Source organism: Dromaius novaehollandiae, chromosome 7, assembly GCF_036370855.1.
Source record: "Dromaius novaehollandiae isolate bDroNov1 chromosome 7, bDroNov1.hap1, whole genome shotgun sequence".
NCBI classification, from domain to species: domain Eukaryota; kingdom Metazoa; phylum Chordata; class Aves; order Casuariiformes; family Dromaiidae; genus Dromaius; species Dromaius novaehollandiae.
In genome coordinates this window covers 19,065,412-19,080,148 of record NC_088104.1, presented here as the reverse complement: position 1 = coordinate 19,080,148, position 14,737 = coordinate 19,065,412, and the positions used below count along the sequence as shown (strand labels likewise).

At 56.7% G+C, this 14,737-nt stretch overlaps 1 protein-coding gene across 1 annotated transcript; it reads left to right on the top strand.

The window, feature by feature from the left end:
• Positions 1 to 4,796: 4,796 nt before the first annotated feature.
• Positions 4,797 to 12,782, top strand: CHPF (chondroitin polymerizing factor). Its single transcript, XM_064514821.1, has 4 exons — positions 4,797 to 5,241; positions 8,492 to 9,056; positions 9,316 to 9,498; positions 10,194 to 12,782. Exons 1-4 carry the CDS (start codon positions 4,919 to 4,921, stop codon positions 11,454 to 11,456), a joined length of 2,334 nt encoding a protein of 777 aa, XP_064370891.1. The 5' UTR covers positions 4,797 to 4,918; the 3' UTR covers positions 11,457 to 12,782.
• The last annotated feature ends 1,955 nt before the right edge of the window (positions 12,783 to 14,737 follow it).

The following is a 14,737-nucleotide window of genomic DNA, read 5'->3' as shown; positions in this document are numbered from 1 at the left end:
CCCGCGCATGGTCGCGGCGCCACCGCGGCGCGCGGTGCTGAGCGGACAGCTCCGCCTGACGTCACCGCGCTGCGTCACCGCGCCGGGCGGGGCGACAGGGGGCGGGGCCGATCCGGCGGGGGGCGGGGCCTGCGCAGGGGTGCGCGGGGGGCGGCGCGGCGGGGAGGGCCGGCGTGCAGCGGGGCGGCGGCACCGGGAGGTACGGGTGTGCACCACAGAGGTGGGCACCGGGAGGCACGGGTGCACTGGGGCTATGGCAAGGGGAGCCAGGGCGTGCACCAGGGCGTCGTGTGAGGGGCAGCATGTGCGGGTAGCAGGTCCCTGCAAGGGGCCTAGGCGGGGTGGCTGCAGGACCCGTGTTGGAAGGGGGAAGGCGTAGGCATATGGGGCAGCTGTAGACATAGTCCCTTGTCCCTGCGCAAGAGCCCCTGGCTTCGTTTCAGTCCAGTTTTCTGGAGTTCAGGATTTTATTTTTAAAGACTTCAGTGCTTCTTCAACTGTGAAGCCCTATCTGAATATGCGCTCAGATCAAGAGAACTACTTGCAGAGTGAAACCTCTCTCTCATCACTATCTCATGGGATTTCTGGGATCTCTCTGTAAGAGAAATCAAATATATTTATTTCTAAGATATTGCTCTGTACACAGAAAAAAAAGGAGGCTTTGGTTGTTTATGATCACGCTTGTTTTCTGGCCTTTGTCCATGGAAAATCTCGGCTCATTTCTTACTTCTGCATCTTTTCCCTTCTGGCATCTCCTAGTCATGTTCCTTCTGTTTATAGTTTTTGTATGTTCTTCATTAAACTGCTGTCCATGTGACTGCCTTTGCCTATTTCTTGAGTTAGCCTACTCAAGAGAAAAAGGTCTATGAGAATGAACTAAACTTGGATGATCATCCTGTGTCTTTGGGGGGTGGGATGGTGCCAACTGCTTTCTGATGAAAACAGGCTGCTTTGTGGCAAAAATGAAAGCTATGAAAGGGATCCTGCGAGCACAGTGGTCTCCTGCCTGTCCTTTGCAGCATGCTGTGCCTGGCAGCTTCACGCTCACCACGGGGCAGACACGGTCCGTATTTCCGTATTTTATGGAGAGAGAAGGAAGGGGTGTCCAGAGAGCCCTGATTGCTCTGAGGCTGCTGGAAATGGAGCCATGGGCTGGGAGCAGACTGGTCCAGACTGGAAGGATGGGTCTACCTCCTTGTCCTTATTCAGCAATGCTCGGTGCTGTGCCCACTTCAGGCTGCTCATGTTGCAGCTCCTGGAGTCACTCACTTGCCGGAGGCTCCTTGTGTGCTGTAAATTCTCCCCAGGGCCAGTTCCTGGATCAGATTTGCCCTTGGCGTTCTCTGCTGTTCTGTGGTGTGGTCTACCACAGGTCTACCTACTACGAAGCCATCGTAGGGTCATAGGATAATTCAGGTTGGAAGGGACCTCCAGAGTCTCTAGTCCAGCCTCCTGCTCAAAGCAGTGACAGCTATGAAGGCAGCCCAGGTTGCCCAGGGCTTTGGGCTGGTCTTGGAAGCCTCCAAAGGCAGAGACTGCACAGCCTCTCTGCGCAACCTTTTCCAAAGCCTGGATGTCCTCACAGCAAAAAAGCTTTTCCTTATATCCAGGCAGTACTTCTCTTGTTTCAATTTGTGCTTTTTGTGTCTCATCTTCCCACTGCACACCACTGCGAAGAGCCCGGCTCCATCTTTATGAGAACCTCCTTGCAGGTACTAGGGAGCTGCTTTTAGATCCTCCTGAAGCTGTCTCTTCTCCAGGCTGAACAAGCCCAGTTCCTTCAGCCTCTCCTCACACAGCAAATACTCCACTCCCCTGAGCATGGCCCTCTGCTGACCTTACTCAAATTTGTCCATGTTTTTCTTGTATTGGCAGCCCCAAACTTGTGCTGCCTGAGCAGCATGGCACTGCCAGCAAAACCTCTGGTGCTGCCTAGCAGAGAGCTGTCATGGTTTTGCTCACATGCAAGGATGTGGGACATCTGTGCTGCCAGAAACCTTCTCCTGTGGCACGTGCTTTGTCTCCCCTAGGGCTCTGCAGGGTGGGTAACTCTTAATGGGAATGGGCACCAGACCTCACCTGGAGGCACTCTGATGCTGGATGGTGTCAGCATGCGCCATCAGCCTGCTACCTGATCTGCAGACAACCCACTGCTCGAGGCACCCCTGTTTCCCCCATCATGTACTCTGCTTTTCATCAAAACGCAGGGTTTTCTGCTGATTGTTATCCTTGCCACATCACAATAATTCTGACAACAGAGTCGGCATTCAGATATCTTTTTAGTCACCTTCCCCCACATCTTATTATTCTGGAAATCCTGCTGTAGCAACTGCATCTGCTCTTCTGCAATATTGCCTCCCTGGACAGCTGTTCCCTATTGTGTGTCCCGGTGCTTGCCTTCCCTATGTAAGTGCAGTGCTGGGCCCTGGCTTTATTGAATTGCACCTAATTAATTCTGAATATTTTTTTCCAGTTTATCAAGATCATTTTAAATTGTAATCTGCCCTTCAAAATCTTTGCAAGCCCTGCCAGCTTGGTGTCAGCAGCACATTTTATAAGCTCTGGTAACACTCAAGTAACACAAAAGAATTTAGCCTATGAAAAACCACAGTAAGTCTGTCCATAACTGTCCTCCAGTTTTATAACATAAATTTCGTCATGGTTTGTTACCAGTTGTGCACTCATTTCACTGTGGTTTCATGTGGATGCTACAGCTTTGTAGCATGTCACTCGTAGTTCATTTTCTACTTCGCCTTTTCTGACAGTGTCCTTACCACCTTGTGCTATTCCCTCCCTGACCTCATTCTGTGCTTTTTCTTTGGTCCCACTTTGACCCACAGGTTACTAAAAAGTTCCTCACCCAACTATTCTAATCTCTTGCTATCCTGCCTCCTTTCTTCTGTCTTGGGATAGTTTGCCGCTATGCTTTCAAAAGACTTTTCCAGCCACCGCTTGGTCTCCTGCACACCTCCTTCCCAGGGTCTGTGTGCCCAGCTGCTTTCTGCAAGCCCCAGTGCTTGTTTTGCTGCTTTGACTTCTTCCTTTCCTTGGAATCAGCCACACTTCTGATCTGTAATCCCAGTCACACCAGTTATCTCCTCCTTGGACTCCCGTGCTGCTCCTCCCTTGCGTGTTGAGTCCAGCAACAGGTCTTTGCAGGGCATTGCCATTCTCTTCGGCTGTTCTGAGGAGTTGCAAAGCTGCTTTGCTTAAGTCTGGCTGGGTGTGTGCAATCTGCAAGGTCCCTCATGAAAAGGCCATCTATATGTCACAACAGTAACGTGCACATTTAGGTGAAGTGTCCTTTTGAACTGTTAGTTTAGTGATTCTCTTGGGACAGGAACCTAGTGATGAGGAGAAAACAGTAGACTCTTGAAAGAAGACCCACAAACAGCAATTTGTGGTAGGAATGTGGTGCTTTAAGACCGCCTTGAATTTGTTTGTGTCTTTTGTCTGGCCTGGGCAGTTCAGCTGCCTCATGAATGGGGAAGCAGCTTCTGGGCACAGCCACCAAGTCCCCCAAGACGCCTCTCCCGCGGCATCTGCTGAGCTCCAGGAACAAAGAATCAGCTGTGCCCAAGCCACAGGAGAGGGGAGCCAAATGTCGCTGACCTGGAGAAATCTGTGATTAAACCAGCTCAGATATTTTATCTCCTGTTCCATTTGAACCAAAAATAAAACAAATTTGCTTTCTGAGCTGGAAGGTTACATATGCATCTGCTGAGCTTATAACTTCAAGACATGAAAAAACTGACATGCTGTTTCTATTGCTTCCTGCGCCATTTCCCTGGGGCGCTCAGTCCCTTATCTCCTCAGATGTTGTGTTCCCAAGCCAAGTCCTGAGGGCTTGGTTTGGACCTCGGTAAGCTCCTCTCTGCATGAACTCTCTCTGCTGCTATGCAGCAACTTATCTGCCCTCCCTCCAGGCAAATACCTGTCTGCCCTCCCTCCAGGCTGCTTCCCCGCACCCGGACTGGCCATCCCTCCTGCCTTTTCCTTTTGAAGCCCAACTCAGTGAAAATGCAGAGTTTTCCCAAAGAGGTCTTTCTGCCTGAATGAATCCAGTTTCCGAGGATGCGATGAAACAGAAGGGCTCCTGCAGCAGCTATGCCAGCACCATGCAGAAAGCCGTCGGCAGCCTCTGGCTGGGCCCCACGTCTTTTCCCGAGTCTCTGAAGGAAGCGGCACAGAGATCACGGCTTCCCCTGATGTCCTCGGCGGCCTCGCAGCACCCGGGGACATGTTAATGCTGCCCTTCCCGCCACTGCTCCCTCCTCCTCGTGGCAGTGACAGAAAAAAAGGACTAAAAGAGGCCTGGAGGGGCTCTGTAACTGCTCTGAGGAGTGAATTTACAGACCTGTCCCCTGCCCCATGGCTGGGCCCTGTCCCCCAGTTGGGCCATGTCCCCTGCCGCACGGCTGTCCTCTGTCCCCCAGCCAGGCCCCGGGCCCTGCCCCATGGCCGTGCCCTGTCCTCTGCCCCACGGCTGAGCCCTGTCCCCCACCCCACAGCGCTGGCCCCCTGCCCCACAGATGTGCCTTGTCTGCTGCCTCATGGCTGTCCCCTGCCCCACGGCCTCCCCTGCCCCACGGCCGCGCCCCGCGCATGCGCGGCCCAGGTCGCAGGCGTGGGGCCCCACAGCCCGGGGGGGGCGCGGGGTCTCCTAGCAACCGCGCCCCGCCCCCACGCCGCCCCCTCCCTCTTCCCTCGGCGACGGCGCCGAGCGCGGCGGTGACGCGACGGCAGGGGCGCGCCGAGAGCGGCCCATTGGCCGGCGGCGGCCGCCCGGCGGTGACGTCGGCGCGGGGCGGGGCCGGGGGGTGACACGTCGGACGGCGGCGCCGAGCGCGGGGAGCCGGGAGCCGCCCCCGCCCGTCGCGTCCCGGCCAGTGGTGTCGCGTCCCGGCCCGGCGCGGCCATGCGGCTCTCGCTGCTGCTGTCGGTGCTGCGGCCTGCGGGCCCTGTGGTGATCGGCGTGTCGCTGGGCTTCACGCTGAGCCTGCTCAGCGTCACCTGGGTGGAGGAGCCCTGCGGGCCGCCGCTGCGCCCCGCCGCCCGACAGCGCCCCGCCAGCGGCCCCGCCAGCGGGCCCGGGGCCGGCCTCGACGGCGGCCGCCACAACGGCAACGCGGCGCGCAGGCCCAACGCCGTGCCCGGCGGGCTGGGCGCCGAGAGCTGGGAGCCGCGCGTCGTGCCCTACCGCCCGCCCAGCCCCGGCAGGGCCGCCAAGAAGGCCGTCAGGTGCGGGGGCGGCGGGGGGCTGGGCCGCGGGGGGGCTGCCCCGCCGGGGGGGCGCTGGCCTGGGCCCCTGTCCCCCCCACGTGCCCCACGGCCAGGGCAGGCTGCCCCCTGTCTGGCAGCTGGCTGCCCCCTGCCCTGCTCTAGCTGCCCCATGCCAAGGGGCAGGCTGCCCCCTGCCCGAGAGCCGGCTGCCCTCTGCCAGCGCTGCCCCCTGCCCAACAGATGGCTGCCCCATACCCCTGCCTTCTGCCCCCTGCCAGCCGCCCCGTGCCCCCTGCTAGCTGCCCTGTGTTAGGCAACCAGCTGCCCCATGGCCCCATGCCTAGCTGCTGGCTGCCCGTGCTAAGTGGTCAGCTCCCCTGTGCCCCCTGCCGCCCCCCGTTAAGCGGCTGGTCACCCTGCGTGAAGCAGCCTCCTGCCCCCCTGCTGCCCTCTTGTGCCCCTCACCAGCTGCCCCAAGCCAAGCGGCCGGCTGCCCCGCGCCAGGTGGCTGCCAGCCCTCCTGCATGAACTCCGACAGGAAAGCGCAGGGCCATTTCCTGGCTGCTCGGGAAGTCCTTCTGCAATAATAACTTCCGATAGAGGCATCTGGCTGTGCCACAGCTCCCTGCTGGGAGCCACCCCACTGCCGGAGCCTGCCTCAGGCTCGGCCCCGCTCCCCAGCCCAGGGCTGGCGGGGACTGCTCTGCGCAGCCCTGGCGTGGGGATGGGGCTCTGCCCCCAGCGCTTTTCACTCCTTATTGATACTTGCAGCTCTCTTATCTAATGTGAACTTGCTCTCTTGCTGGCCTGAGATCCTTCCTTCTCAGGCTGAGATTTGGCATGCCCAGCCCGGGGCTTGGGGGGAGTCTGGGGGCTTTGTGTGAGTTGTGGTATGATTCTGTGGCCCATGTGAGGGTGTAGAGGGAGAGCTAGTATGCGGGAGAGAAGGTACCTGTCAGCTGTGGTTGTGGCTAGTCTTGATCTCCCTGAGCCCTGCCCTCGCCATAGCCAGCATGAGCTGTTGTTGGGCTGGCGCCCCATGCTGGGAACAGGAATGAAGTGACCCCAGTGTGCCACATCCTTTACTGGACTTGCTGGGCTTCAAAAGGGCTCTGACAGCCCAGCTCAGAAAACCTTCTAACGAGGTGGCGTGCAACTGTGAAATCCTCCCCCGCCACAGGAGCCGGGGGCCTGGTCACAGGGGCGACGCTGCTCCGGCTGCTCTGCCGCTTCCTGGTGCGGCCAAGCTGCTGGGCAGCACTGTGGACGCTGGCTGTCTTGGGTGTGTGTGGAGGAGCCCGCTTGGACCGCGCTGGGTGAAAGCAGCCTGCTGCTCCCCTTCTCTGGCACCACGGTGCTGCAAAACTCTCTGTTGCTGCTTGCTGTCCTGTTCCTGCTTTACTTGTATCATTGTGTGCATGCATGCAGCTGATTTCTTCAGGCTGATGGGGAGCTACACTTTATGTGACTTAGTAACGAGGTCTTGCGTTGCTGGGCAGGCTTGGGAGCATGGCCTGGGCTCATTCCTTTCATTTGCAGCACAGATGGAAGAAGAGCTGTGGACTATTAACCAGGGCTTTGCCTGGGAATAGCTGAGGTCACGCTCTGTGCACAGGCATGGGCATGTTTCTGGCCATTGCTCAGATTCTCCCTTGCCCCTGTACATGTGCTGGGAGGTTTTTCCAGGCAAAGGGCACCTGGTATGGTGCTTGTCTGCTCCCGCAGCTCCCAGGGGTGCTGTCCTGGGGTCTACAGCTTGATTTTTCTCGCAGCACTCTGGGCAACTGGAGAGCCTTTCTCTGCTGCTTCCCTTCCTCCCCTCCATTTCCTGGACTCATACAATACCTCCTTCCCCCTTCTCCTTAACCCTTCCTCTGCCACTGTCCCTGCCTGCGCTGGGAGCCAAGCTGCTCCTGCTGGCGCTCAGCCCAGAGGAGCTTTGTGCCTGTGCGGCTGTGGTGCAAAAGTCGCTGGGCAGGATGCAGCGCCCTCTGCACGACACCCTGCCCCAGCCTGTTTCCTCTCCCCTGTCCTACCCTGGCAGGGACACGTCCTGTGGTGGCATGTCCCAGCTGCAGGCTGCAACCCTCAACCTGCTCTGGGGCTGGGTGTGCCCTGTCCCAGCAGCCCCAGGATGACATGGAGCGGGCAGTGAAAGGGCCTCCTTGTCCCTGCAAGGAGGTGGGCGGACAGAGGGAGCAGGGGGCTGAATGGGGCCAGTGTGTGCGAGGCAGCAGCATGGGAGTGTGGTGGTGGGGGGGTCACTTCCTGCCTCCGGGCCATGTTGGAATAATTAAACCCGAAAGTAATTGTGAGTCTGGCAGCTGGGGGCAGCTGTGGGGAGGGGGCTCCGGCTGTCCCTGTGCTGGCAGCTGGGCTCAGGCCATGCGCTTTCACATGGGAGCTGCCTGCCTGGGGGCTGGCGTGGGTCACACAGCCCCGAGCCCTCCCTTGCCCCAGGAGTGGCATGGGCTCTCACGTAGACACCGCTCTGCTGGCTCCCAGAGGCCTGCCTGGCGGAGAGCCGTGCGCGGGGAAAGGCTGCGAGAAGGTGCCTCTCTGCCCGACTGCCTGCTCAGATGTCCCAGGTTGAAGGCTGTGTCTGGACCTGCAGCAGCGTAGGGTTTCTGGTGAGGGAGTGGGGGTATTTCTGCTAAAACAGGAGGTTCAGGGTCCTGTGACATGCCGCTGCTCTGTTTCCCTATTTTAGCTGCATCCAGCCTTTTGTGAGCTTCTTATATGAGCTGGGCTATCATGACAGCAAAAAGAGAAGGTCCCCTGTGGTCTCAGATGGGGTGAGGGATCTAGGCTTCTCGCCTGTGTCCCTATCCCAGTGGGGATGGAGCCAGTGCTGGGGCTGCAGGGCCTTGGAAGGAGAGCCTAGGGGAGCAGCAGGCTGCTCTGCAGCTGTAGGGTGCCGGCTGTGTTTGCTGTTTGACTGGACAGGGTCAGAGTAGCAGCTCAGGTACCAGGGTACCTCACCAGAGCTCTCTGCTGTGACTCTTGCCTAGGACCTGCTGCTGGCAGTGTCCCTGGCAGCCTCTGGGTCCTTGTGTGGTTTCTTGGGCCAATATCTTGCCTACATGGTTGCAAGCCTAGGAGTAGTGTCTCCTTCTTCTGCAAAGGGGCTTAACACTGGAGCCTGGACACTGAGACTCAGCCCTTTGAGAAGTCTGCCCTTGCAGAGGGAGATGGGGAGGGCCTGGGCTGATGTGGTGGTGGAGTGCTCTGACTGCAGGCTGCCTCACATGCACGCTCTCTGTTGCAGGACCCGGTACATCAGCACGGAGCTGGGGATGCGTCAGCGGCTCTTTGTGGGTGTGCTGACCTCCAAGAGCACACTGAACACGCTGGCAGTGGCTGTGAACCGCACGTTGGCCCACCGCCTGGAACGCCTAGTGTACTTCACAGGCATGCGGGGCCGCAAGGTGCCTCATGGCATGACGGTGGTGACGCATAGCGATGAGCGGCCCATCTGGAACATGTACCAGACCATCAAGTACCTGCTGGACCATTATGTGAGTGACTTCGACTGGTTCTTCCTAGTGCAGGACGATACCTATACAGAGGCACACCGCATCAGCCACCTGGTTGCCCACCTCAGCATTGACACCCACCTCTACCTGGGCCGCCCCGAGGAGTTCATTGGCGGAGACACTGAGGGACGCTACTGCTATGGTGGCTTTGGGTACCTGCTGTCCCGCAGCCTCCTCCTGCGTCTGCAGCCACACCTGGAGAACTGCCGTAATGACATCCTCAGTGCCCGGCCCGATGAGTGGCTGGGCCGCTGCATCATTGACTACACAGCCATCAACTGTGCTGAGGAGCATGAGGTAGATCCTGCAATGGAGCTGGGCTGCGAGGGTGCTTGATCCCTGCCACCTCAGCCTGACCTGTTTTCCTGTCTCACCTTCCCTCCTCTCTTGCACTGAGCAAAGCCTCTGGGCAGTATCTCGCCAGCCCTGCCCGCTCCCAGGGCCTGTGGGACCAGCTCTCATGTGCTTTTTTCCCTTGAGCTTGCTGTGCTTGTATGCAGTGGGGTGGGACTGTAGGTCTGGATCAGCTGTAACTTGTCTCTCCTTGCTGACGCAGGGCCTGCATTACCAGTACTTTGAGCTGGGGAAGAATGTAGACCCTGAGCGGGAGACTGACCCACATTTCCAGAACGCGTTCACTGTCCACCCTGTGCTAGATCCTGTCCAGATGTACCGGCTGCACAAGCACTTTGCACAAGTGGAGCTGGAGAGGACATACCAGGAGATCCAGCAGCTTCAGGTGAGACCTGGCTTGGTTGGGAGGATCTGGGCTCTTCCTGCCATCCCTGTCGGTTTTTCAGTCTCTCTGGGTCACCTTTCCACTCTAATGCGAGGGCTTTCTGACCTGGAGCTGTTCTGGAGTGGCATCAGCCGAGCTTCTGTGGCTGTGATGGTGACAGTGTTGTCTGGAGAGCAGTCCTTAAGGCCTTTGCCCCTGTGGCCTGAACCAGGAGGTTTTGCCTATTGGTTCGTCTGGGCCATGTGGACCTTTAAACCCTCCCCAGCTCTTGCTGAACTTGACTGCATGATCCTGACCTCTCAGCGCATGCCTGTGACTTCTGACTGACTTCTGTTCAGCCAAGCAGGCTGTGAGCGGCTTTGGAGCCAGGCAGATCCTGGAGCTGTGGCAGTCCAGGATGATCAGGCCAGCAGTGTGCCAAGATCTGGCAGCAGACTCAGGGTGGGGTGGGACAAAGTGCGGGCTGTGCCAAAGAAAGTAGCTTCTTGTATTCTGTGTGCAGTTCTCGTGAAACCCTGCCACACTTTTGCTGGTGTCAGCCTGAAAGCAGTACAAACTTTTTTAGCCACTCCTGTCCCAAACAGCAGTACCAAATTTCTGAATATCGTGTGTTAGCAGAAGGGGTCCTGCAGAAAGAACTGGAAGGCATATCTGTGCCCAGCGTGGCTCTGACTCCTCTGTCTCTGCTTTTGCAGCTGGAAATCCAGAACTCCAGCAGCCTGTCCGCAGACGGGGACCACAGCGCCACATGGCCCATTGGCATTCCTTCCCCATTCCAACCCAAAACCCGCTTTGAGGTGCTGCGCTGGGATTACTTCACAGAGGATCAGGTGTATGCGTGCGTGGACGGCTCCCCAAAGTGTGAGCTACGTGGTGTGGACCTGGCAGATGTGGCCGACGTGGTGGCCACTGCCATGGAGGAGCTGAACCGCAAGTACCAGCCAGTGTTGCATGTCCGCAAGCAGCAGCTGGTGAACGGGTACCGGCGCTTTGACCCCACACGTGGCATGGAGTACACGCTGGACCTCCAGGTAGAGGTGGTCACTCAGAAGGGGCACAGCCGCTCCGTCACCAAGCGTGTGCACCTGGTGCGCCCCCTCAGCGAGGTGGAGATCATCCCCATGCCATATGTGACAGAGGCCAGTCGCATCAATGTCATCCTGCCACTCACTGCCCATGACCGGGACCATGCTGCCCGCTTTTTGGAAGCATATGCAGCAGCTGCCTTTGAGAACAGTGAGAATGCGGTGCTCACCTTCCTCTTCATCTACGACCCCTTTGAGGCCCAGCAGGTGACCCAGAATGATATCTTCGCCCCAGTGAAGGCTCAGATCACTGAGTATGAGCGCAAATATGCAGAGGTGAAGATCCCGTGGATCAGTGTTAAGACAGATGCGCCCTCTCAAATCAAAGTCATGGACATCATCTCCAAGAAGCACCCTGTGGACACACTTTTCTTTGTGGCAGGTGTGGGCACAGAGGTCACCACTGACTTTCTGAACCGCTGCCGGATGAACACCATCAACAACTGGCAAGTCTTCTTCCCCATCCACTTTCAGGGCTACAATCCTGCCATTGCTTACCACAACCAGGTGCCACCCACCACACTGGACCTGTTGCGGGACGCGGGGCGCTTTGACCGCGGTGTCTTCCATGAGGCCTGCTTCTACAATGCTGACTACATGGCAGCGCGCACCCGCATGGCGGGTGATGTGCAGGAGAATGAAGACATCTTGGAGACCCTGGACATCTACGATATGTTCATCAAGTACTCCAACCTGCATGTCTTCCGGGCTGTGGAGCCTGCCCTGTTGCAGCGCTACCGGCACCAGGCCTGCAACCCCCGGCTCAGCGAGGAGATCTACCACCGCTGTGTGCAGAGCAGTTTGGAGGGTGTAGGGTCTCGTTCCCAGTTGGCCATGGTGCTTTTTGAGCAGGAGCAGGGGAACAGCACCTGAGCCCGGGGCGTGGAGGGGCTGGCCCTGCCCAGCCTCCTGCCTGCCCCGCCTGCTCTGCTGCCCAAATCTGTCCTCCTCGTCCTGGTGAGTGTGGCATGGCTGCAGTGATCACCACTAGCTGGTGCCAGAGCCTGTGACTCCCTCACACTGGTGCTACCCAGGTAGGGCTGGGATCTCCCAGCCTGGGCTGCCTGGGATGTTCCAGAGCAGCTGTGGTTTTTGTAGACTCTCACGTGAGATTGGGTTAGAGTTACTGAGCTGAGAGCCAGCACACCTGGGTTCTCATCCCAGAGCTGCTGACTGTGGTCCCTCTTGCTCCTGGCTGCATTGGCTGATGGGAGGAGCAGAACTGTTCTGTCCCTTGCTTTGTCTTCAGAACTGCACCACCTCTGGCCCCCTCATCCTGAGGGCACACAGAGCCCGAGGCCCCCACTGTGGGGCTGTGACTGTGATGAGTTACCACATGGGGCTTGGGGTGCTGCCACATTTTCCCCTGACGCCCTGATACAGGGCTGCATTTGCTCATTTGGCTCCCCGTGCGGGGCCCTCTTTGGACACTAGGACAGAAAGGACCAGAGCACTGGCCCCTGTCATGTGGGGAGAGGTGTGTCCCAGTACCTCCCTGCTGCAGGCTTGAGTAGGGGGAGGATGGGTTGGGGCACATGTGACCTCAAAAGAGCAATAAAGAGGTTGGTTTTAGTGTACGCCACTTGGTAATGAGACAGCAACCTGAATGCTCCAGGCTGACTGGGGTGGAGGTTCCTGGCCCCAGGATCTGTAGGTGCAGGGAGTCCTGGGGGAGGGGAGCTGGGGATCCTGCTGTATTCACTTACCATGAGCTGCTCCCCATGGGAACCGTGACCCAGGCCGCTTCGGCCTTCGTAGTATCAATAGGACGTAGGAGGTCGCAGCCTTCAGACAAGCGCCTCCTGCTGGAGGTTTGAGCCGTCCCTGCCACTGATCCAGAGCCCAGCATGGGGCTGCCCTGTGGGCACCTGTCCCAGGGGCTTTGCTGCCTTGTCACTGCAGAAGGGACCCTGGTGCAGGCACGCGCCTGGCCGTTGCAGCCCTTCCTCATGCCTGGCAACTGCAGTTTGGCTTCTTCAAGAGCTGTGTCCACTCTGCTCAGTGTGGGGCAGGGGACATCGTGCCTGGCCCTGACCCTGGCCAGCACCGCTGGGGCTGGTGGGCAGGACGGATGGTTTGGCTGCTCATCTCCTAAGGAGAAAATGACTGAGGAGCTGCTCTGTGCTCCTGGTTTGTATTTAATAGTGGGGAGAGGAAAGGAGGGTTGTGTTTACACTAATAAAATGGAGAGATGAACGAGTTGGTCTGACTGATTCTTCCTTGGGGCCAGACATGGTGGCCTGGGCTGGGGTTGAGCCTTTCTGCGCTCTGGGGAGACTGGTGCAGAGGTGAGCCACCGCACAGGAGAGAACAGGTGAAGTGGGTGTGAATGGTGTGATCTCTCCCCTTGCTGCACCCTCCTGCATCTGGGATCAGCTTGGAAGGAAGCTCCCAGCCGTAAACTGCATCCAGGTATCATGTTGAATCATTCCTGGTGAATCTACCCTCTCTGAATTGGTTTCACCCCTTTATGGTCTGTTTTACATCTCAGGTCTTCTCAACATCTTGTGGTAACAACTTCCCTAATTTAATGATGTACTTTGGGGCAAAGCACTTCTTTTTTGTCTCTAGCCCTGCTCCAGAGGCTCTCAGCACATACAGCTGCTATTTGTGTTACAAGAAATGGTGAGTAAAAACCCCCTTTTTGTGCTGTTCCAGGCATGATTTTTATGGATCCATGTGCTCATCCCACCAGCTATTTGGTCATCACTTTTTCCAAGCTGAAGAGCCCTTCTTTATTTAACCTCTGCACGTATGGGAACTGCTGCCTCCCTCTCACTGTCCTCCTCTGCTCTCACCACTTCCCTGACAGCACGTTGGGATGCTAATGTCCTGCCAGACGTGGGTGCGCTTGTGAGGCTCCACTTGTTAAAACAAACGACTTCATAGGACAGTTGCATTCAGCACTTGTTCACTAAACTCCCACATCAAGGGCAAAATCCCTAAGAAAATGAACTAAGCCTACTTGCCGGTAGTTAATGAGGCTATGTCCAGCAAAACTCATGGAAACCCCACAGAGCAGTATGGCATCTGTTCCCCAAAGAGAAGCATTTTTGTTCCAGTCTTTATATTCACTGTAGAAACATATATGTTCAAATATATGCTTGTTGTATTTCCGAGAACAATCATTAGCTTGCTCTAAGCACTTCTATTTTTGATCTTCCCCAAACACGTCCTTAATTCACTTCAAGTGTGAATCTGGGACAGGAGGGTGTAAGAAGGATGCAGATGCATTGCGGATACAGTTCTCTGAAAAGCAGGCCTAGGAGTCTGAATTGATTAGGTGTTAGAAAAGTATCCAAATGTTAATAAAGCAAACCAACTTCAAATAAGATTGGCTGCAAAAAGAAATCCTAAATTGTCATTTAATTGTTGCAAGATGGTCTAGATATAGTTGCTCTTGTCTCTTCTTTGCTGTTTGCCCAGACTGAGTAAAGAGCTATTTGCATACTTAAAGCTTTGCACTATTAAAACCAATGAACCATCCCCTGCCTGAACATACGTAAGAGCAAATTATAGTCTTTATGGTACTTCCAGCAAAGTTTATTGGTTCCTTTCAAAAAATAAGCTGGCAATGTTCAAAGTCACTTTGGCATTTGCCAGGTTATTTGCAGCATCAAAACATGCTGAATGATGCAGCTGTGCTCTTTTGATGGCAGTGTGGCTGCTGTAGCAGCTTGATGTGGTGCAGCAGCCCAACATCTTGCCCTCAGCCGTGCCCTCGTGTGTGAGGAGGTGCTGCTGTCAACAAAAGCAGCCCCAAAACAATGCTACAAAGAAAACGGTGATGACCAGCAGCAGAAAGAGCTGGTTCTGTGTCTGCTCTGAGTGTGGGTGACTTCAGACACATGTACAGCTTGAACAGCCAAGCTTTGCTTTCTGAAATTCTGCTTCCGGCTGGAGCCCAACGTACAAAAGTTCACAGCTTTAAGTCCTGCACCAGTGACATCTGCTCTGAGCTCCAGTGCTGAGTCTCTGGCTGGATAGCCAAGGGCACTGCTGGATTTCAGGCCCTGTTTTCCCTATGGCCTAGCAGGCATCTTGCACCCCCAAATCTGGGGGAAGGATGCTCCCGCTGCTTTTAAAGGGGCAGTTCTTACAGTTGCAGACTGCTGCCCAGCACCAGCCTTGGCTGCACCAGGTTTGCCAGGACT